We start from the raw sequence: 23191 nt of genomic DNA, 5'->3' as shown, positions 1-23191 counted from the left end.
AGGATGAAAGGAAATGTTGGTGAAACGGTGAGCCCAGTGCCTGTCACAGTCAGTGGGTGTTGAAGCCGTGAGCTGGAGATCAGAGATTGGGATATGTCATAGTTTTAGAATTGGAGTAGATAACGGTTTCAACGTGGATTTCAGATAGCTTTTCCCTTCCTGTGGATGCCAAAGAAGTCGTGAGTAAAGAAGAGATGGGAAGTTTGAATAACGTCATCTTTCACAGGGTTTGGAGAACCAGGCAGGTGAAAGTTAGCAGGAGAGACCGAGTGGAGGGGTGGACCGCCTTGTTCACTCTTAGTCTGGGTTTCCATAGCTGTGATAAGCACCATGACCACCAGCACCTCTCGGAGGAAAGAGTTTACTTGGCCCATACTTCCACATCACAGCTCCTCTTTGAAGGAAGCTAGGACAGGACTCAGACAGGACAGGGGCCTGCAGGAAGGAGCTGATGCAGAGGCCGTGACGGTGGAGGAGTAAGTGCTGTTTATGAAACTTTGTTCCTTCTTTTGCTCTGCCTGGTTTTTTTTTTTTTTGGTTTTTTTTTTTTTTTTTTTTTTTTTGGTTCTTTTTTGGAGCTGGGGACCGAACCCAGGGCCTTGCGCTTCCTAGGCAAGCGCTCTACCACTGAGCTAAATCCCAACCCCTCTGCCTGTTTTCTTAAGGAACCCAGGACCAGCCGCCGAGAAGCACCCACAGTGGACCCTCCCCCATCAATCACTAAGAAAATTCCCTACAGACTTGCCTGCAGCCTGATTTTATGGAGGCATTTTCTCAATCAAGGCCCCCTCATCGCAGATGAGTATAGCCTATGTCAAGTTGACGTAAAAGTATCCAGCATTTCTTCATATGGTAAAATTGTTATGTAGCTGGGTGTGGTGGCACCCAGGGGCAGGCAGACTTTTGAGTTCAAGACCAGCCTAGAGAGAGGCTCAGTGGTTAAAACTAGTGGTTGTTATTCTGGAGATCCTGGGTGCTGGGGATTGAACCCACATGTCTGCTCATAACCCTCTATAACTGTAGTCCCACGGGATCTGATGCTCTCTTCTGGTGTGCAGATGTACATACAGACAAAACACCTATATACATAAATATTTACAAAACAGTGTGGTCCACATAAGAGACCCTGCACTGCACCCCACCTCACCCCCAAAAAGTGAGAAAAATATCTTTGGTATGTATGCTCTGTGCTTTGCTCTAGGCCAGGAAATCTGTTGGCCAGATGCTGCCCTGATGTTGTGCCCGGTAGTACGTACCTAGCCATTTGCTGTAAGAGAGACCTCATCCCAGCTAGCTTTTGTCACTATGCACAGTGGCTGTAAATGAACTTGCCACATATTTAATCTACAAGAAGCGAGAACTGATTAAACACCTCCAAGGATGAATGGATGGTTGGGTGGATGGATGGACAGGTGGATGGATGGATGGATGGATGGGTGGGTAGATGGATGGGTGGATGGGTGGATGGATGAATGGGTGGATGGGTGGATGGATGGGTAGATGGATGGGTGGATGGGTGGATGGATGAATGGGTGGATGGAAGGATGGATGGGTGGATGGATGGGTGGGTGGAAAGTTCTCTTGTGGTTGGGTACTTTTCTAGCACCCATAATCTATATCTGGCAAGCTACTTTCTGGAGATGAAAGATCCAACACGGTGGGGGAGGGGGTAGTGGTGCACGGCACCTGTAGTGCAGAATATCTGGCCCTGAAATTGGTCCTAACTGTGACTTGTGTAGTTAATGATTAGCTTGTCTGACTTCTTTTCCCCGGGACTGTGAGCAGCTCACCTGCAGAAGAATCCACAGAAGGCAGCATGTTCACTTTGCTTCTTGAGGCTGGGCTGGTGATTCTGAGCCTAGTGACTTCTGCTAAGAGCCAGGGGACAGATCCCCTACATGGCTCCAAGGACCAGCCCCTCCTCCGTGGAGCTGACCAACATGACTTTGCCATCGTGGTCCATCCAGGAAACACAGAATGTTTCTGGCAATTTGCTGACCAGATGGGATACCTGTACTTCAGCTATGAGGTGCGTAAAGGCCTCTGTCCATACCTTTTATAAAGTGAGCCAGGTTTTTTATGAAGCCAAGGTCTAGGTCTCTATATAGCCATGGCTGTCACTTGTGAGTCAAATGGACCTTCAGTTAGAGAGCAGCTCTGGGGAGACTTGGACGAGCAGCCACCAACGGGAGCCAAAGCAGATGGGTTGGTCTGGAACGGGAAGGGTCAGAAAGAAGTTCCAATCCAATGGACACAACCATGCTCCTTCAGGAGAGGAAACCTCCCCCTTTCCTCTGATTTGAGGGAAGACGACATTTGCTAAAATAGTCACATTTATGGGGAATGTATCTTTAGTCCCAGCATTCAGGAGGCAGAGGCAGGGGGATTTCTGAGTTCAAGGCCAGCCTGGTCTACAGAGTGAGTTCCAGGGCAGTCAGCACTACACAGAGAAACCTGTCAGGAAAGGAGAGAGAGAGAGTGGTAAGAGCTCTGTAATAGATTTCAAATGAAATCAGTTCAGTTACGAGGGAGGGAACAGTGTCAGCCCTCCTGCTTGTGTTAATTCTGGCAAACTGGAGAATAACCAGCAAGAAGCTTCTCTATGCAACCAGACAATTCTATTTCTTTTTGGAAGGTGCCTGTTCCTTAGGCAAGTACACCCAAAGGGGCTAATGCCTCCCAAGGAGCTTAATACTAAAGTTAGAGGTAATCAGTTGTTTTTTGAGGTTGTGGGGGGTCTCAGGGGAGATAGGGTTTCACGTAGCCCAGGCACTGAGCTCAGACTTGAGGTACAGCACCAGTCTTGCTGTTTGAGTGATGCAGTAGGTACCCTTCTCTCTCCCTCTTTTTTAATGGTGATGGAAGGTTCAGCGCACTCTTGGAATGTCACATGACCGCCACATTGTTGCCACGGCACATACCCCACAGGGTTTCCTTATTGACACCTCCCAGGATGTTCGGGGCCAGATTAACTTTGCTACACAAGAGACAGGTATGTATTCGTCTCCAAAGCTATAATAGTAGTCATAAATTTCTATGAAATTGAGAAATAAGGGTTGGGGAGTGGTGGCATATCCCTTTAATCCCAGCACTCAGGAAGCTGGTGGATCTTTGTCAGTTCGAGGCCAGCCTGGTTACAGAGTGAGTTCCATTCCAGGTCAGCCAGGACTCTTCCTTGCGCTTGCCTCTACCGCTGAGCTAAATCCCCAACCCCAGCCAGGACTCTTTTTTTTTTTTTTTTTTTTTTTTTTTTCCGGAGCTGGGGACCGAACCCAGGGCCTTGCGCTTCCTAGGCAAGCGCTCTACCACTGAGCTAAATCCCCAACCCCCTCCCAGCCAGGACTCTTAAACAGAGAAACCTTGCCACCTACAGTGACACACCTCCTCCAACAAGGCCACGCCTGGGTTGGGGATTTAGCTCAGTGGTAGAGCGCTTGCCTAGCAATGCAATAAGACCCTCGGTTCGGGTCCCCAGCTCCGAAGAAGGAAAAAAAAAAAAAGAAAAGGAAACAAGGCCACACCTCCTAACCCTTCCCCAAACATTCTTCCCAACTAGAAACCGAGCATTTAAATATAGGAGCCTATGGGGCCTTTCTCATTCCAACTACCACACTGGTCTTCATAGCTACATGGTGACAAAGCAAAAAACAAAGTAGGAATTAGCGTTGGAAGAGAAAAACATTTTTTCCTATCTAATATAGGAGCTATCATTTAGCAAAATGTAGTTGTAATATTTAGTTAGTTGGTGATAAGAACAGCACCCTTTGCATCAAAAAATGGGCCTGTTACTTCCTACATAAACAGGTCTGTAGTAGCAATTTGAGACCAAGGAACAAACTAAAAGTAGTAGTGCGTGGTCCTCATCCCAGCGTTTCAAAGGTTGAGGCATGAGAATTCTGGGTTCAAGCCCGCTTAGCTATATAGTGAGACCCTGCCTCGAATTAAAACTAAAATAAACTGGTGATCAGTTATGTCTATGGGGGAAGTGTAAGACAGGGTGGGGCACTGAAGATGTGGTAACGAGATCTGGGAATTCCCACAGGTTTCTATCAGCTTTGTCTAAAAAATGAGCAGAATCGCTTCAGTTCTATACAAGTGTATCTCAACTTCGGAGTCTTCTATGAGGGGCCCGAGATGGATCACAAACAGAGTCAAAGAAAACAGCTGAACGATACTCTGGACGCCATAGAGGTAATGGGATTGGCGTTCTTGGGGGTGTGGCCTGAATGAGGGAGGAGTCATAAAAACCAAGCAGGCAAAAGGAGCTGAACCCTCTAGTTCATCATACCGCGTGGCGCTCCTCTGTGGCCTGGGCAAACAATGGCTAACAGGTCCGTCTAGTGCACTGCCTGTTTGTAATATACACTCACAAACTTGCGCAGCTACCCAGGTACTTAAAGCAGAGCAAAATCTCGTGTCCCTCCAAGAAACTTTCCTCACTGCTCCAATTCCCTCTAGAATGTCCTAATCCTAGAAGCACTGTTGTACTGTTCCTGTAGGTTTTCTGTCAACAGAATCATGCCTGTGGCTTTATATGGTCGCTTCTTTCACATAGCCTGGCTTTTGTTGGAGACAAGGTCTTAATATGTAGTCTTGGCTTTATCTCATTATTAGACCAGGGTGGCCTTGAACTCACAGAGATCCACCTATTTCCCTCTTGAGTGTTGAGATTAAAGGCATGCACCACCATGTCCAGTCTAATTTTCTTTTTCTTTTGAGACTGTTTTTCTGTGTAGCCAAGGCTGTCCTGGAATTTGCTTTGTAGACCAGGCTGGCCTCAAACTCACAGAGATCCACCTACCTCAGCCTCCTGAATGCTGGGATTAAAAGTATGCACCACTGCCGCCTGTTTTTTTGTTTGTTTGTTTGTTTTTTGTTTTGTTTGTTTGTTTTGTTTTTTAAATAGGGTCTCACACTCTGTAGCTCAGACTGGCCTTGATCTGCAGCAATCCTCCTGCCTCGGCTTGAGTGAGTGCTAAGATTACAGGCCCAAACTATCACACCTAATTTACATAATATGCTTGGCCCCTCCTGGCTGGTCCTTGGTTCCTTCCTTATAGCTGAGCATCCTACTGTTTAAGGGCAGTTTTGCTGGCAACTATCCACTCAGCAGCTGCCTACTGAGAGTTCTTGGCTCTCACAGTGCTGGTGATAATATTTGCAAACAAGCTTTTGTGTTTTCATGTACCTACAAGTGGAATTTCTGGGCATGACTTAAACTGCTTAGTTTTGTGTGAATTACCTGCCAGTTTTCCATAGTGGATAAAGCCTTTAGGCAGCTATGAAGACTGTAATTTCTACCCATCCTAAAGTATTATATGGTTGATGATAGCTGTCCTGGTGGATGTGAAATAGATTTTCTGCTCTGAATTACACTTAAGCATTCTCATTATTGGAAAGGCCAACAAATTGCTATACAAATAAAATTTGCAATAAAACATAAACATTAAAGGCTGGATCAGCAGTTAAGAGCACTCTCCTCCTCCAAGAGGACCCAGGTTCAATGCTAAGCACTCGTGTTAGGTAGCTCATGTGTCTCTAACTCCAGTGCTTACATGTATGTGGTACACATAAACTTACGTGTATGTTTATGTGTATGTAGCAGTTGGGAGGTAGAGGCAGGCAGATCTCCTGAGTTCAAAGCCAGTTTAGTTTACAGAGAAAGTTCCAGGATACCTGCAGAGAAACCCTGTCTTGAAAAACCAAAATCAAACAAAATTAAGTATCTTTTCTGTTTTCAACTTTCTCATTTTTACTTGTGACATTTTCCTGATCTCTTCTGGTCAAAAGGTTTCTGAGACAATCTCACCAGTTTTAGCTAATCAGAGAACAGAACCATTTGATTTGCCCATCCTGTGAGTGGCCCCCACAGATAGGAAAGTTTTTAAGATTTATTTATGTATTTATTATATATAAGTACACTGTAGCTGTCTTCAGGCACACCAGAAGAGGGCATCAGATCTCACTACAGATGGTTTTGAGCCACCATGTGGTTGCTGGGATTTGAACTCAGGGCCTCTGAAAGAGCGGTCGGTGCTCTTAACCACTGAGCCATCTCTCCAGCCCGCAGTCATTGCTCTTAACCACTGAGCCATCTCTCCAGACCGATAGTATAGTTTTTAACCTCGCCATTAAACCAGCTGTGAGTTGTCACCTCGGTCGCATTCACCTGGATGTGGCTGCTCTTGGAGCATCTCCACTGCACATACAGGCCCAGAACTTCCTGATGCAGTTTTGAATGTCCAGGCTGTGCTGGCTTACTGGTCCAGCCAGAGGGCAGAAAGGCTAAATATCTTCTCATATGCATATTGACCATGTATCTTCTTTGGGAAATGTCTACTCAGATCCTTTGCTCAGGGCTAGGGATGTAACTCAGTGCTAGCTAGCCCTTGCCTGGTGTGTACAAGCACAGACCCCCTCCCTCACAAAAAAGGTGTTATGTGTTGGGGGAGGCCATCTTTTTCTTAAAACCTCCTTGTAAGAATTCTTTACATTCTGGGCACACTTCTGACTTGACACCTGACCTATAGATATAGAAGCCTTCTCCCATCACTCGGCCTCCTTGGCACAAAAAACTTTTTTTTTTTTTTTTTTTTTTTTTTTTCCGGAGACCGAACCCAGGGCCTTGCGCTCGTTTGGGAACCGCCCTACCACTGGGCTAAATCCCCAACCCCACACAAAAACTTTTGTTCTGCAAACCTCAATCTTACTGGAACAGAGGCATGTTTGTTTGACAGCTGCCCATCACTTATGGCAGCTTTTGTGCTACCATGGCAAAATTGGGTATTTGGTAGTTGCAGGAGACATTTTGCCAGAGACATTGCTCATAAGCCCAACAGAGTCTGCAGGGACAAGGTATCAGTTAGGAGGGTAATGGCATGTTGAACACATATCTCAATCAAAAGATCTCAAAGTCTCTTGATAGTGGCTTTTTAAAAAATGATTTATGTGCTTTGGCATTTTGCTGCACATATGTATGTGTGAGGGTGTTAACTCACTTGAAACTGAAACACAGACAGTTGGGAAATGCCTTGTGGGTGCTAGGAATTAACTCAGGCCCTCTGGAAGAGCTGACAGTGCTCTGCTGAGCCATCTCTCCAGTCTCTTGATAGCAGCTTATACACGAAACCTCAACAGAGCAGGAGATCAGGAGTTCAAAGTCATCCTTGGCTACACATTGAGTTTGAGGCCAGCCTGGGCTACATGAGAAGTAGTTCAGCAAAGTGTTTACCTTGAGCATGCAAGGCTATTGTGTTTAGGGTGCAGGCAGTTTTGTGGCTAGTAGGCAATCCTTCTTACCATGGGGGTACATCCCAAGCCCCATCCATGCCTTCCAACTTTAAACTACCCCAGCAATGTTTTTCAAGCACAGCCAAAGTAGCATTTATTAGCAGCTGCCGTAGCACTGTTTCTCATAACCCTGAGTGGTATAGGTCACTCAGGGCGGGTGAGACCTGAACAGCAGCCAGCGTGGCTTTCCTCCTTCCCACAGGACAGTACCCGGAGGGTGCAGAACCACGTTTTCCACATGTGGCGCTTCTACAACTCTGCCAGGATGAGGAAGGTGGCTGACTTTTTCCTCCTGCAGTCTAACTACAGCTATGTGAACTGGTGGTCCACAGCTCAGAGCCTTGCTATTGTTCTTTCCGGGGTCCTCCAGCTCTATTTCCTGAAACGGCTTTTCACCATCTCAACTGACACAAAGAAGCCAAGATGCTAATATAGAGCATTATCTGTCAAAGATTTGATCAAATCAGCTTTGTTAAGTTACTGGGGTGGAAAAAGTCAATTTAAATCCTGTCTCTGTGAGTCCATCAATAAAGGCAATGGCAGTAATAAAAAGTGAGTTCTGATGCTGATTATTCTAAAATATATATTAAGTTAAAAGTTTTCTTTTTTTTTTTTTTTGAGACGGGGTTTCAATATGTATCCTCGGCTAGCCTAGAACTTGTGGGGTAGACACAACTCACCTCAGACTAAAGAGACTCATTTGCCTCTGTGACCCCATTGCTGGCAAGGTGTGCACCACCATCCTTATCTTTGTACTGCTGTCCTTTAAGCTTCCCTGACTACACTTAGAGAACCTTGGAAGGAGTTCTGAGGATGAAGCTCACCTGAGTAAGTGCCTGCTTTGTATGCAGTTTGGGCTTCGATCCCTGATACCACATAAATTAAGAGTGGCAGCACTCCGATCTGAACTCTAGCACTGCCAAGGAGGAAACATTAAGATCAGCCTCAGCCAGTACAAGACCATATCTCAAAGTAAGTTAAAAGACTGAAATAAGAGTTGGAAACGAGGCAAAGACAATTTTTGGAGTTTAAAAAATTTTAATCCATCGTAATAGGACTACAAAGGTTAGTGTCCCCACCTTCTACCTTGTCCCAGGGATTGAACATGTCAGGCTTGGTGGCACATGCCCTTATCCACTCTACCAGCCTGCCTAGAGTTATCTTGCTGGCCCTATAGTGCCCTTCAGTGGTTGAAAATATTTTACTTTAAAAGATGTTACCTTTGGAAACTGATGTGGTGACAGACCTATGATACCATCACTTGAGAGGCTAAGACAGCCTGGGCCTCATAGTGTTTCTGACCAATTTAGATATAATGTTAGCACCCTGTCTCAAAAAATAAAAATGTCCCCTAAACTGGCAAAAACAGATATTAAGAAATTATTCTGAAGCTGAGCATGGTGGGCACATCTTTAGCCCCAGCATGTGGGAGGCAGACATATCTCTGAGTTAGAGGCCAGCCTGGTCTACAGAGTAAGTTCCAGAACAGCCAGGGCTACAGAGAAACCCTGTCTCAAAGTGGGTGGGGGTTAGGGCACACGGGGGTTTGAGGCAGGTATGGTACACCCATTTAATCCCAGAACTTCAGAATCAGATGGATCCAGGTTTCAGGCCAGCCTGGGCTACACAGCACATTCTATGCCTGTCAGGGATACATAGTTAGAATAAACTGTTGCAATAAAAAAGTAACAAAAGTATTTCAACACAGCCAGGAAAGATGGCTCAGCAATTAAGAAAGAGCAGTCTCTTACAGAGGACTGGAGTTGGGTTCCCATCACCAACAATGGGCAGCTCCAAGGAATCCCACTGTTTTCTGGCCTCTGAGGACACGGATATCCGTGGAAGATACCCATGCAGACGCAGACACACACGCACACACAATTTTCTGTTCTGAGACTGGGCATCTCTACTGTTTACGAGATCCTAGGCTGGGTGATTTCCAACTGTTACTTTCAATTCTGAATACTACTGTTACATTGATGACTAGAGGTATTATTTCAGTTTTGTGGGTTTTGAGTTTGTGTTTTAAGGCTGGCCAGGATCTCCGTATGTAGATCCTCCAGGCTGGCCTCAAACCCACAGAGCCCCATCTGCCTCTGTCCCACTCTCCAAGCTGGAATTAAAGATTCGAGCCACCATAAGGCAGTTTCATATTTTTGTTTTAAGAAAGGAAGAAACTTGTCTAAGTAGAGTGACTTGTCCAGCAGGCAAGTGGCAGAATTGAGGCTTGAATGTAGACTCTTCCACACTATACACCGCTTACCAAAAAGAAAAAATAGCAAACTGCATCTATTACATTTATTAGGGGCTGGAGAGATGGCCAGTGGTTACGAGCACCGTTGTTCTCACAGAAGACCTGGGTTCAATTCCCAGCACCTACATTGTGGCTCATAACCAGTAACTCTAGTTCCAGGAGATCTGAAGCCATCTTCTGACTTCCTTGGGTACCAGGCACATATGCAGTGCACATCCATTCATACCGACAAAACAATTACACATATAAAGAAAATAAAACCATTACAATTTATTAAACTCCATATGTAAAACCATAGGCATGGCCTACTGTCCTTATATGGCTGTTTCTAACTTTAATATTAACAAACATTAGAAAGTCCACTGTGCTGTTATAAGCCTGGAAAAGTGTTATCACAGATAACAGTAAGATTATCCCTGTCCTCGGTGAAGTAACTTAGAAACCGTCACTCGGAACAAGGCTTCTGAATCAATCAACGATGATGCAGACATAAAATAGAAACACTCAATTTGCTCACACAAATGCTCACAGGTTCTGGTTTGTCTGTTTTAGATTTCTGAGACAAGCCTCACTAGGTAGCCCAGGCTAGCCTTGAACTTGCCAAGTAGCCTGAGCTGGCCTTATCCTTGTGATCCACCTGCATTTGGCTCTAGAGGGCCAGAAACCCTATTTTTGAGCCATTTCTGTAGATAAGAATCCAAGCTGCATATCTCAGTGTTATCCAGATTTAACATGATGGCCGGCACACAGGAAACAAAGCTAAGTCCTCTCACACAGCAAAACGTTCTTGGGATGACCATCTTAAGTTAACGTCTCTTCATGGCGTACGTATTCCCCAATGTCTGCTTGATGGAACACCACAATTGCCATGGGGTCCACTTTCCTGCAGTCTTGGGTAGACTTTGCTGCCACCCCGAAACCCTGGAATTGAAAGAACAGACACTCGCTCATTTACAGAAAACACAAAACAAAAACCTATGTTGAAGCAGTTATATCTTTGAGAAATATGTAGGAGCTGACGGGAACCACATCCAGTAGGTACTTGGCATTTGCAATGCCGCTACTCACCAAAGGAACGTCTGCCATGGAATAAACCACTACTCCCTGGTACTGAGACGTGTTTTCAGTGATCCGACCCAGACCGGATTTCAACACATGGTTTCCATACAAGGAGGACTGCTCTGCTCCAGGCTTTATCCACACTTTATACTGAAAGAGAGTTAAAAGCCAAGAGACGGGGTTGGGAATTTAGCTCAGTGGTAGAGCCCTTGCCTAGGAGGCATAAGACCCTGGGTTGGTCCCCAGCTCGAAAAAAAGAAAAAAAAAAAAAAAAAAAAAAAAGCCAAGAGACAAAGATGCTAGGTTCTATCTCTGTAGGTGGATTAGCGGCTGCTCCTGTGTTTAAGGAGACCGGTGGGGAGAAGGAAACGTTCCCTTTAAGTTGTTTGGACCCCGATTTTTGACCTTTCACCATGGAGTCCCTTCCTCAACTTTATTTTTTTTTTTTCCGGTTCTTTTTTTTTTTTTCCGGAGCTGGGATCGAACCCAGGGCCTTGCGCTTCCTAGGCAAGCGCTCTACCACTGAGCTAAATCCCCAACCCCCCTTCCTCAACTTTACATTGCAACGTTTAGGTTACAAGCAATTTACATAATAGGTAACAATTTTTTTTTTTTTGGACCCTAGGATCATCCTCACCACTGCCACTTGTCTCTGCTTTCTGATACCCAGCTGACACTGTGGAGGCCTGCTTTCCTGTAGACAACTAGGCTATGCAGCTCCACGGCCCTCTCGGAGCCATAACGCTCCCTAACCATGTCCAAACGCAAGCTACAAACAGCTTCTTGCACTGATATTGTCAGAAACCGTTCTCATCTGGCTGCCATTCATGACTTCATCCCGGATAGCAAAATGGAGACCAGGTCCACATACCTTGGCGTAGGGTGCAAGGTAATCCAGAGCTGTAACGTGCAACCGGAACTTGTGGGTCTTGGTAAACTTTCCAAAACACGTACCCAGGGACACTAGCTTATCTCCGGAGATGTTGGCGGCCAGCTTCAGGATCATCTCACTACAGGGGCGTGGGAGGAAGGTACCCGGTGACGGCCACTGATGGATGCCGGCCTCCAGCCCGATACACAGTGAGCACCAAGCCCCACATAACCTCACCTCACATAGTACACTCGGTCGTTGTGCAGCCGGAAACAGTAGGTGCCGTCCGGTCTGTCCACCAGGAGTTGTAGATTCTCTCCGATGCTGAGGGCAAGAAGAAGACTGGCAGCTGAGCAGGAACCGTCCCGCCCCAGTGCCGCATCCCCACTCCCCGCACGCCCGTCCCTCATCCGCCTCTCGGGTTCTTACTATTTCGCAATCTTCTCAAACATTACCCGGGTCTCTTCTTCAGTCAAAGGCCTCATTTTCCCACTAGCTTGGCTCTCCGGATCCTCGTGCCTGGAGAGCCGGAAGTGGAAGTCACTTTATCTCTACTTCCTGGGTACACCAAAGCGTGCCTCTCTAGCCTAATTTTACGTGTTCTTTGCGCTAGCGCCACCTAACGGCGAACTTCTGGGGACAGAAAGCCGGCTAGGTGAGAAACCATAGAGACAGGAAATGTTTCCCAACTGTTTCCGTTTCCACGAGCGAAAACAGCGCCCTCACGGGTCTGGAGAGGAAGTGACGGTGCCGTGGAAAGATGGCAGCTGCTCTGTCTCTCCAGCCCTCCACGACAGCTTCGGCCACGACAACAGCCACAGCAGCTGCGCTGGGGGAGGTGGAAGATGAAGGACTCCTGGCGTCGCTGTTCCGCGACCGCTTCCCTGAGGCCCAATGGCGTGAGAAACCCGACGTGGGCCGCTACCTCCGGGAGCTGAGCGGCTCCGGGCTGGACCGGCTGCGACGCGAACCGGAGCGCCTGGCGGAGGAGCGGGCCCAGCTGCTGCAGCAGACGCGGGACCTGGCCTTCGCCAATTACAAGACGTTCATTCGCGGTGCGGAATGCACCGAGCGCATACACCGTCTCTTTGGAGACGTGGAGGCGTCCCTCGGGCACCTGCTCGACCGTTTACCCAGCTTCCAGCAGAGCTGCAGGTGAGGCTGGCCTAATACTGAGAGGTGCATAAATATATCTGACGTAGGTCACCCACACGTAGTGCACAGAGCTCTCTTCTGATTGCCTCATGAATCCACTTAAACTTCACAACAGCCATCTAGGTAGGTATCGTCATTATTTTACAGACAAGGAAGTCGAAGTGAAGTCACTTGTCCAAGAACACAGTAAGTTTCCAAGTCAGAATTGAAAGCCAACTCCCTCATAGGCTGTTGTATTCAAAGATAATAAAAGTTCAGCCAGTCATGTTAACATTTGTGATCCCAGCACTTGAGTCGCAAGGTCATCATCCTAGTTTGAGTATTGAATTCATAGCCAGCCTGAGATGCATGAGACATTGTATCAAAACAAACCAAAAAGTCTGTGTGAGGCAGTTCATTGGGCCTGACATAGTTAACCCTATATAAATACACACACACCCGCGTGCGCTCGCGGACACACACACACACACACACACACACACACACACACCCATGGTGGGCTGGAGGTGCTCAGCTTCAAAACTTCCATTGATAGGAAGCTGACAAATCCTATTTGAAGACATTGTAGGTTGTCAAAAAGCATTTCCTTTATAATCTATATTACCTTTCTAGATCCTCAATCTAATATTCTTATTTCTTCTATTATCCAGCAGTTCAGTTTTTCTTTGGAGGCTTGGTTTGTTTTTTTTTTTTTTTTTTTTTTTTCTTTTTTTCGGAGCTGGGGACCGAACCCAGGGCCTTGCGCTTGCTAGGCAAATGCTCTACCACTGAGCTAAATCCCCAACCCCAGAGGCTTGGTTTTTAAAAAAGGTTTTGTATCCTGTATGTCTGAAAAGAGATTGAGAACTTCATAAAGCTAGTTTCTGAAATTATTATAGAAAAGTGGAGAAAGTTTAAGTGGGAGAAAGTTATATAGCGGCACATAACATTAAGACTGGAGGGTCTTAGGGCAAGAGTGTGGCTTATAGGGTGGCTAGTGCTCTATTAGAAAACTATTAGGGGGGTTGGGGATTTAGCTCAGTGGTAGAGCGCTTGCCTAGGAAGCGCAAGGCCCTGGGTTCGATCCCCAGCTCCGAAAAAAAGAACCAAAAAAAAAAAAAGAAAACTATTAGGGGCTGGAGAGAAGGCTCAGCGGTTAAGAGCATTGGCTGCTTTTCCAGAGGTCCTGAGTTCAATTCCCAGCAACCACATGGTGGCTCACAACCATCTGTAATGGGATCTGATGCCCTCTTCTAATGTATCTGAAGACAGCAACAGTGTATTCACATATATAAAATAAATCTTTAAAAAGAATGTTAATAAAATGTGTATGAGTGTTTGCTTGCATGTATGTCCCTTGTGGTTTGCCCTGGAGTTATCTATATGATGCTAATTCCACTGCCCCAAGGACGGCTGCCAGTTGGAAGGAAGAGAAGGAGACAGGAGGGACAGAGAGTAGTAGTCTCGGAGGAGAGAAAATGGAAGCTGAAGTTAAGATTCCACTCTGTCTGTTTACAGGTTGTTACTAATGTTCTTAAGGGATGGATGTGTACTGGGCTTTGTATGTTTAGCTGGGCATTTACATCTTATCAATTGGGTCAAAGGTTATTGTGTTGTGTGTTCTTTTATGTGACAGTTTGAATGTAGGAAGGTGTGCAGCGGCTGGAGACACTGGGCCGCTGTGGAATTGGGAGGTGTGTTTCTGGCATGGAAACCTGCCTCGGGAACTAGATAGGTAGAGAGATTGCTGCCAGGCTCAGAGAGAGGCATTCGGCAGTGTGATATGGGATGGAGCAGAGTAGGTGAGACGCTTTGCTGACTGAGAATTAAGATATCCAACAGATATCTTGGGGCACTGCAGTGCCGATCCTAGTAGGGAAAAAAGACAGCATTTTTATTTCTTTTATTTTTACAACAACATATGTCTGTGCACCATATGTGCCTAAGGAGGCCAGAAAAGGTTGTCACATACCCTGGGACTAGGTGATTGTGAGTCACTAGATACGTGTGTTGGGACCTAAACTGGGGTCCTCTGCAAGAGCAGTGATCACAGAGCCACCTCTCCAGCCTTAATTCTAGCTGGTGAGGGACTTGTATACTTTCCATACGTTTACTTTGTGTAAGGTCCTGTGTACATGTCATCCTGCCTGTCTCTAACTTTCACACCAATGAAAAGACAGGTCTAGAGAAGCCAAGTACTTTGCCATAATATTGTCCTTCTTTTTTTTTTTTTTTTTTAAAGATTTTTTTTATTTTATTATATATAAGTACACTGTAGCTGTCTTCAGATACACCAGAAGAGGGCATCAGATCTTTTTACAGATGGTTGTGAGCCACCATGTGGTTGCTGGGAATTGAACTCATGACCTCTGGAAGAGCAGTCGGGTGCTCTTAACCGCTGAGCCATCTCTCCAGCCCAATATTGTCCTTCTTTATGAGACCTAGAGCAGTTCAGTCCTAAATGTGACAGTCGATGCAGCCAATCCAAATCTACCAACCATTTTTAAAATTCCATGTTCATGTGGAAGTCAGAGGACAGCTTGTACAAGTGGGTTTTCTCTCTCCATTGGAGGGATGTGGGTATCAAACTTAGGTCAGCAGGCACTGTTGACCCCCTGAGCCATCATGACGACTCCCATGCAAGCCATCAATTAATGATGTGATCTTGGAAAGTTCTTTCTTTCTTTCTTCCTTTATTTCTTTTTTTTTTTTAAAGGTTTGTTTATTATATATAAGCACACTATAGCTGTCTTCAGACACACCAGAAGAGGGCATCAGATCCCATTACAGATGGTTGTGAGCCACCATGTGGTCGCTGGGAATTGAACTCAGGACCTCTGGAAGAGCAGTCAGTGCTCTTAACCGCTGAGCCATCTCTCTAGCCCCTTGGAAAGTCTTTTCCAACTTAAAAGTTTTCTCAAGTGTAATAGGAGTTGTAGGTTTAAGGTGAGGATTTTTGTTTTTATAGGGTTGCACTATATATCCCTGACTGGTCTGCCTCCGCCACTGGAGGGCTGGGACCATGGGTGTACCCCATCACAGCCAGCCCTGTGTGAAGATTGAAATAGGTTAGGTAGACCAGCTAGCCCAGGGTCCAGTAAGTGCTTTGTTACAAACTGCTGTGCAAAACAGTAAGGACACACATTTTCCTGATTGGCTCTAGGAACTTCGTGAAGGAAGCTGAGGAGATCAGCTCCAACCGCCGGATGAACACCCTGACTCTAAATCGGCACACGGAAATCCTGGAGATTTTAGAGATTCCCCAGCTTATGGACACCTGTGTCCGAAACAGCTATTATGAAGAGGCACTGGAGCTTGCAGCCTATGTACGGCGACTGGAAAGGAAATACTCCTCCATCCCTGTTATCCAGGTAGCCAACTTGCCCAGAGGGCCCTCAACTGATGATCTTATGGCTAATTCTGTGATTGTGACTAAACCTTTCAGTAGAAACCCTTGCATATTTCATATCTTTTCTGCCAACCAGTAAGCTGAACAGAAGATATTGATGCCCTTATTCAAAGATCCTCATGTGCCTGACACTTAGGTACTAGGAATACCTTGTGAAGAAAACATTCAAGACCCTGGTTCTCATTGAAGCTTCTATTAGAGAATATAATTGATAAATTGATAAATAGAATTTGTAATTAATAAATAACAGTATTGCAGAGATTGGTAAATGTCTGAAGAAATAAGCCAGAGAAAGCCAGGCAGGCATGGTGGGGTGTGTATGTAAACTCAGCACTTGGAAGAAAGGGGCAGAAGGGTCCATCAGGAGTTCAAGGCCATCCTTAGCAGCTTGGTAAGTTTGAGGCAAGCTTGCTGAACTATCTGAAATTCTATTTCAGAAACAAACAGACAGAACCAGGTACAAGGGTGGAGATCTGGCAAGGGTTACTAGAGTGCAGCTGCACTATCATTGTCAGGAAAGGCTTTTCCAAGACCTTAATGATGAGAAAAAAAAACAGGACTTAAAGATCTGGGGAGACAGCAAAGCAAGAAATAGGAGAAGCAAAGCAGGTAAGGTGGGAAGAAGTTGGCGTGTTTCGGGGGTCGCAAAGCAGTCCCTGTTATTGGACTGTAATAGGTAAGTCTGGGGCTTTAGGAGTTGGGTGACGCTGTAGAATCAGGCAGACCTGGAGACCATGATGAATGGTTGTAGTTTGTTGATTGTGATGGGAAATCCTAGGACAATTTTTGAGCAGGAGAACTAGTTATGTAATCAGATCTCTGTAAACCTGCAGGTGTCAGCTTTAGAAAACCATGTTATATGTCAGGAAAGCCACAAGACTGTTGGCTTCCAGTGTCCTGGGTTAATAGGATGGGTTCCAAAGTATTTCTCTGAGAGTGTTAAACGACTCAGGGTTTATTGCCAGGGCATTGTGAATGAAGTTCGCCAGTCCATGCAGCTGATGCTAAGCCAGCTGATCCAGCAGCTGAGGACCAGCATCCAGCTCCCAGCCTGCCTGCGTGTCATTGGCTATCTTCGACGCATGGATGTCTTCACTGAGGCTGAGTTGAGGGTGAAATTTCTTCAGGCCCGGGATGCTTGGCTTCGCTCCATCCTGACTGCCATCCCCAACGATGACCCTTACTTCCATATCACAAAGACTATTGAGGCTTGCCGGGTGCATCTCTTTGATATCATCACACAGTACCGTGCCATCTTCTCAGATGAGGACCCCCTGCTGCCACCTGCCATGGGCGAGTACACTGTGAATGAGGGCGCCATCTTCCATGGATGGGTGTTACAGAAAATCTCACAGTTCCTGCAGGTGCTGGAGACCGACCTTTACCGGGGAATAGGTGGCCGCCTGGACTCTCTGCTTGGACAATGCATGTACTTTGGGCTGTCCTTTAGCCGGGTGGGGGCTGATTTCCGTGGCCAGTTGGCTCCTGTTTTCCAGAGGGTGGCAATCAACACGTTCCAGAAAGCAGTTGAGGAAGCCGTGGAGAAATTCCAGGATGAGATGACTTCATACACCCTCATCTCAGCTGCAGCCATCCTGGGCAGCAGCAACATGCCTGCTGCAGTGCCAGTCACACAGCCAGGGACGCTGCAGCCACCCATGGTGCTCTTAGACTTCCCACCTCTCGCCTGCTTCCTCAACAACATTTTGGTTGCTTTCAATGATTTACGTCTCTGTTGCCCTGTGGCCCTAGCACAGGATGTAACTGGGGCCTTGGAGGATGCCCTTATGAAGGTGAGTAATTTTCTGCTACCTTGGGTTGCCCTTGGTAACAGCCAGTCAAGCTATTGTATAGAACCAGTCCATATAACCATGGTACCTGCTGACTTTGAGAGGTTTACCGTGATCTCTGATGGATCACCGTTTGTGGGGTGATCCTGGAAGAAGCTATAAAGTACAGTACCTGTGACAATCAGTCTGTTGCTTGGTACTAAACTTCCAGAAATTCAGCAGATTTTTTTTTAAAAGATTTTATTTATTATATGCATTATATGTATGTAGGTGAGGACACTGTCACTGTCTTCAGACCCACCTGAAGAGGGGATGTGATCCCATTACAGATGGTTGTGAGCTACCATGTGGTTGCTGGGAATTGAACACAGGACCTCTGGAAGAGCAGTCAGTGCTCTTTTTTTCTTTTTTTAATTAATTAATTTATTATATATAAGTACACTGTAGTTGTCTTCACACACACCAGAATAGGGCATCGGATTTCATTATAGATGGTTGTGAACCACCATGTGGTTGCTGGGATTTGAACTCAGGACCTCTGGAAGAGCAGACAGTGCTCTTAACTGCTGAGCCATCTCTCCAGCCCCAGTTCAGCAGCTTAAAATGTTAACAGATAGCTGTAAAAGTATCTTTTATTTGCCTGATGTAATTGTCTTCTCTGAGGCTTACTGTCTACATCTGCTAACCTAGGCCTAGTCCTGGAAGCTTCTAGTATACTCTTATTTAAAGATCTAGAATATTTTCAGTCTCTGGATTTACTGCCAAATAAGCTCACCCTTTCTAGCTCTTTCTGAATTCTGGCTGATTGGTCAACTCAGCTGTTCTGCTCAAAACTCCTCTCCATTGCTGACTGATTCAAACTGGCTTTTCTCAGCTTCTGACTGAATTGCTCTGCTTGTCTTCATACTAACTTTGGCAATGTATTCTTTTTTTTTTTTTTTTTTTTTTTTTTCTTTTTCTTTTTTTGGAGCTGGGGACCCAACCCAGGGCCTTGCGCTTGCTAGGCAAGCGCTCTACCACTGAGCTAAATCCCCAACCCTTGGCAATGTATTCTAATCTTCTGGCTCCTTGTTCTCTGGCTTGTTCTCTCTTTGTAACCTGTCTCTGTACGACTGTCAACTGTAAAACTGCCCATCCCCCAACCCCTTCTCTCTTAAGTAGCCTTTCTTTGTTATTGTGAGAGTTGGGCATATCCTATTCTGTCATATTTTTCTCTGAGTTGTCACTTTGTCTGCCTCTCAATTAAACATTGCTTCCAAACATGGGTTCTACAAACTAACTATACCTTCAGTGTTTGGGATTAAAGATGTGTAATAAGGGCGTGTTTGTATTCCAGCCAGAGTGGCCCTGTTGCTGGATTAAAATCCCTTATATATGTCAGCTACTATCAATGAGCTAGGAATCTAGGTATAGTGGCTGGGTTAGGTGCTCAGTCTCACAGGCTATATTCAGGGTGTCAGCTGGGTCCAGGCATCTGTTGGAGTTAGAATTCTGGGTTCCCTTAGAGGTTCATTCAGTTATCAGGTGCCATTCTGTGCCATTGGAAAATTGCAGAACTGAGGCCCTCAGCTCCTAGAGGCTATCTGCCACAGGCATCTCACGACATGGCTGTTTCTTCCTCAAGGCCAGCAGGAGAGCGTCTCTCCTGAATTATTTAATTACACCCCATCTACTAAAACTGGGAACCATACAGAACACAAACCATTGGGTCAGAAATCTACCAGTGAGGGGTTGGGGATTAGCTCAGTGGTAGAGCGCTTGCCTAGTAAGCGCAAGGCCCTGGGTTTGGTCCCCAGCTCTGGGGAAAAAAAAAAAAAGAGAGAGAGAGAAAAAAAAAAGAAATCTACCAGTGAAATGACACAATTGTGTTTATTGTTCTGAATTTGAACAAGATAGCAATTAAACATGCTGTTTGGAATAATTTTCTTTGTTTTTTCAAGACAGGATTTCTGTTTATCCCTGGTTGTCCTGGAAGTTGAACTGTAGACTAGGTTGGCCTGGAGCTCACAGAGCTGTGCCTGCCTTTGCCTCTGTCCCTAGCCCTAAGCACTGGGATTAAAGGACCTCCCTCCCCCGACCCCCGCTGTGAATGAACTTTCTTCATGCTGCAAGTCTGCTCTTCCACATAGCAGCAGCACACTTCCTCTGTGGTTGATTTTTAACATCCTTGTCTTGTAGGTAACCAAAACAATCCTAGCATTCCATCGTGCAGAAGAGGCTGTGTTCAGCAGTGGGGAGCATGAGATCTTTGTCCAGTTCTGCACTGCCTTCCTGGAAGACCTTGTTCCTTATTTGAACCGCTGTCTTCAAGTCCTTTTCCCACCAGCTCAGATAGCCCAGACTTTAGGTAAGAAAAAGGAAACATTTTAAAAATTTTGTTTGTTTGGTTTTTGATATGGGATTTCTCTTCAGAGGTTTCTCTGTGAAGCGCTGGCTGTCCTGGAACTCTGTAAAGATTTATTTATTTTATGTATGTGAGTGCTCTGTCTGACTGCACACCTTTGTGCCTGTCGGAAGAGGGCATCAGATCCCATTACAAATGGTTGTGAGCCACCATGTGGTTGCTGGGATTTGAACTCAGGACCTCTAATCACTGAACCATGTCTTTAGCCCTTATTTTTTGTTTTGATACTGGGCAGGATCTCAGTATGTATTCTGGAACTCACTTGGTAGACCAGGCTGGCCTCAAACTCAAGAGATCCTTCTGCCTCTGCCTCCCAAGTAGCTGGGATTAAAAGTGTGTGCCCCATACCCAGCCTAGTCAAGTCCCAGGCTAACCTTGAACTTTATATATGGTTGACACCATTCATAAACTTCTGGTCATCCTGCTCCTTCCAAGGGTTGGGATTATAGGCATGTACCGCCACTCTTTTTTTTTTTTTTTTCTTTTTTCTTTTTTTTTTTTCGGAGCTGGGGACCGAACCCAGGGCCTTGCGCTTGCTAGGCAAGCGCTCTACCACTGAGCTAAATCCCCAACCCCACTCTTTTTTTTTTTTAAGATTTATTTATTATTTATACAGCGTTCTACCTGCGCATGCCTGCAGGCCAGAAGAGGGCACCAGATCCCATTATAGATGGTTGTGAGCCACCATGTGGTTGCTGGGAATTGAACACAGGACCTCTGGAAGAGCAGTCAGTGCTCTTAACCTCTCAGCTGTCTCTCTAGCCCATGGACCACCACTCTTAAAAGTAAGAAGTTTTACAACAGTATCACACAACCAGACCACCAGAGCTCCCAGGGACTAAACCACCAACCAGAGAGTACACGTGGAGTGACCCATGGCTCCAACTGCATGTGTAGCAGAGGACGGCCTTGTTGAGCATCAGTGGGAGGAGAGGCCCTTGGTCCTGTCAAGGCTCCATGCCCCAGTGTAGGGGATGCCAGGGTGGGGAGGTGGGAGGAAGTGGGTGGGTGGGCACCCTCATAGAAGGAGGGGGAGGGGAGATGGGATGGGGGTTCCGGAGCAGAAACTGGGAAAGGGAATAACACTTGAGATGTAAATGGGGGCTGGAGAATGGTTCAGTGGGTAAGGGCACTTCCAGAGGTCCTGAGTTCAAATCCCAGCAACCACATGGTGGCTTACAACCATCTGTAATGGAATTCAGTGCCCTCTTCTGGTGTGTCTGAAGACAGTGACATTGTACTCAAATATATAAAAATAAATAATTAAATCTTTAAAAATGTAAATAAAAAATAGCCAATGAAAGGAAGGAAAAAAAGTAAACACACACACAAAGTAAGAACTTTTAAGTTGCCTTATAGGTGTTTGATTCATGTAACTAAATAACGTGTGTATTAGCGTAAGTTAGTGCCTTTCTGAAAAAATACAAAGGTGGTAGCCATCACTAGCACCTGCCTTTAGAAGTCTTGTCACCTTATATGCCTTGGTAGACACTCCTCAACCACCCGTTGTATGCTTTTTTATATATATAAAATGTTCAGAGACATGGTTTTGTTTGTTTTAAGGTAGGAGTCTCACACAGCCTAGGCAGGCCTTACTGTGTATTGGAAAATGACTTTGAACTCCTGATCTGTCTGCCCCAGCTTCCTAAGGACTGGGATTGTAGGTGTGTTGCCGCCAGGCTTGGCAGAGAAGTGGTTTTAAAGATGTCTTTCTCGGGGTTGGGGATTTAGCTCAGTGGTAGAGCCTAGCAAGCGCAAGGCCCTGGGTTCGGTCCCCAGCTTCAAAAAAAATAGTCTTTCTCATTGGACTTGGTGGTGCTGGCCTTTAATCCCAGCATTTGGGAGGCAGAGGCAAGTGGCCATGAGTTTGAGGCCAGCCTGGTCTACACAGTGGGTTCTAGGACCACCAGGGTTACGTAGAGACTTTGTCTCAAAGAACAAACAAAAATAATAAAAATAAACAGTAAAAAATAAAATTTTCTCTCAGTTCTAGATCTCTTATGGAGCGGGGTTAGGGGAAGCACAGCTTCTCTCAGGCACTGGGTCAGTGATGACCTTGCCTAAGGGTAGCCCTGCTCTACCTTGAACCTAGGCCTTTCCCTTGGATCTGTTCCTGGACTCTAGTGTTTACTGAGTGTCTCCTGGCTCTGGCTTCACCCAGCCTTACAATGGGACTCCAGTTTAACTGTCTTTCTGTATTATAGAGATGCTTTTAGCCTGGCACAACTTTAACCCCAGCACTTGGGAGGCAGAGGCGGGAGGATCTCTGTGATGTAAGAGACCAGCCTGGTCTACAGAGTTCCAGCACAGCCAGGGCTACACAGTGAGACCGTCTCGAAATAACAAAAATCTCAAAAAGTAAAGATGTTCTTGCTGTATTGGAATATGCAATTGTGTCAGTTCTTTACCTAGTGTCTGTCCCCTCCCCCCCCCGCGAGATCTCTGCATTGAATTTAATAACTTTTTCTTTTTCATTTCGTTTTTCCTACCATCTTGGTCAGGCATTTCACCCACCCAGCTCTCCAAGCACGGAAACCTTGGACATGTGAATATCAGCGCCATCCAGGAACCTCTCGCCTTTATCTTGCCTAAGAGAGAGACAGTTTTCTGTTTAGATGACCAGGAGCTAGTGCCGGACCTCGTGGCCCCAGCTCCAGAGCTTCCTGCGGAGCAGCGCAGCCTGGAGCCTGTTACTTCAGCGACCCTCGAGAGCGGGTCAGAGAAGGGAGAATCAGGGGAACCGCTGCCTCAGGAGCCCGTGGAGGGGGAGCCGCTGCTGGCTGAGCCACCGAGTGAGGAGCCATAGGCAGTTATTCCCTGTCCCCAGGCTGGGGAGCGGACTAAGGGCACGGCGCTGCCGGCGGCTTCTGGAGAGGGAAGGTGTGTGCAGTTGGGGGACTGCTTTGCCTAGAATAAAGCAGAGACCTGTGGAACTTGGGAGCTTTAATAAAACCAAACGACTGTCGCCATCTGGCAGCTG

The 23191-nt window shown here is 46.1% G+C and overlaps 3 protein-coding genes across 3 annotated transcripts; 2 read left to right on the top strand and 1 right to left on the bottom strand.

Annotated features, from left to right (window-relative positions):
• The first annotated feature begins 1791 nt into the window (after positions 1-1791).
• Positions 1792-7842, top strand: Tmed6 (transmembrane p24 trafficking protein 6). The gene is made up of 4 exons (XM_032887964.1): positions 1792-2029; positions 2866-2992; positions 4043-4191; positions 7493-7842. Exons 1-4 carry the CDS (start codon positions 1817-1819, stop codon positions 7718-7720), a joined length of 717 nt encoding a protein of 238 aa, XP_032743855.1. The 5' UTR covers positions 1792-1816; the 3' UTR covers positions 7721-7842.
• A 1948-nt stretch (positions 7843-9790) lies between these two features.
• Nip7 (nucleolar pre-rRNA processing protein NIP7) lies at positions 9791-12168 on the bottom strand. The gene is made up of 5 exons (XM_032888141.1): positions 11904-12168; positions 11712-11798; positions 11475-11613; positions 10613-10753; positions 9791-10465 (listed from the first exon to the last, which is right to left on the bottom strand). The coding sequence occupies exons 1-5, from the start codon at positions 11957-11959 to the stop codon at positions 10346-10348; spliced, it is 543 nt and encodes a 180-aa protein (XP_032744032.1). The 5' UTR covers positions 11960-12168; the 3' UTR covers positions 9791-10345.
• Positions 12169-12198: 30 nt separating this feature from the next.
• On the top strand, positions 12199-23180 carry Cog8 (component of oligomeric golgi complex 8). The gene is made up of 5 exons (XM_032888138.1): positions 12199-12629; positions 15772-15979; positions 16983-17810; positions 19986-20154; positions 22713-23180. The coding sequence occupies exons 1-5, from the start codon at positions 12235-12237 to the stop codon at positions 23015-23017; spliced, it is 1905 nt and encodes a 634-aa protein (XP_032744029.1). The 5' UTR covers positions 12199-12234; the 3' UTR covers positions 23018-23180.
• Positions 23181-23191: the final 11 nt, after the last annotated feature.

The sequence above is a fragment of the Rattus rattus genome, chromosome 17, assembly GCF_011064425.1.
Source record: "Rattus rattus isolate New Zealand chromosome 17, Rrattus_CSIRO_v1, whole genome shotgun sequence".
Taxonomy (NCBI): Eukaryota; Metazoa; Chordata; class Mammalia; order Rodentia; family Muridae; genus Rattus; species Rattus rattus.
The sequence above is the reverse complement of the archived record's forward strand: the minus strand, read 5'-3'. Positions and strand labels throughout refer to the sequence as shown.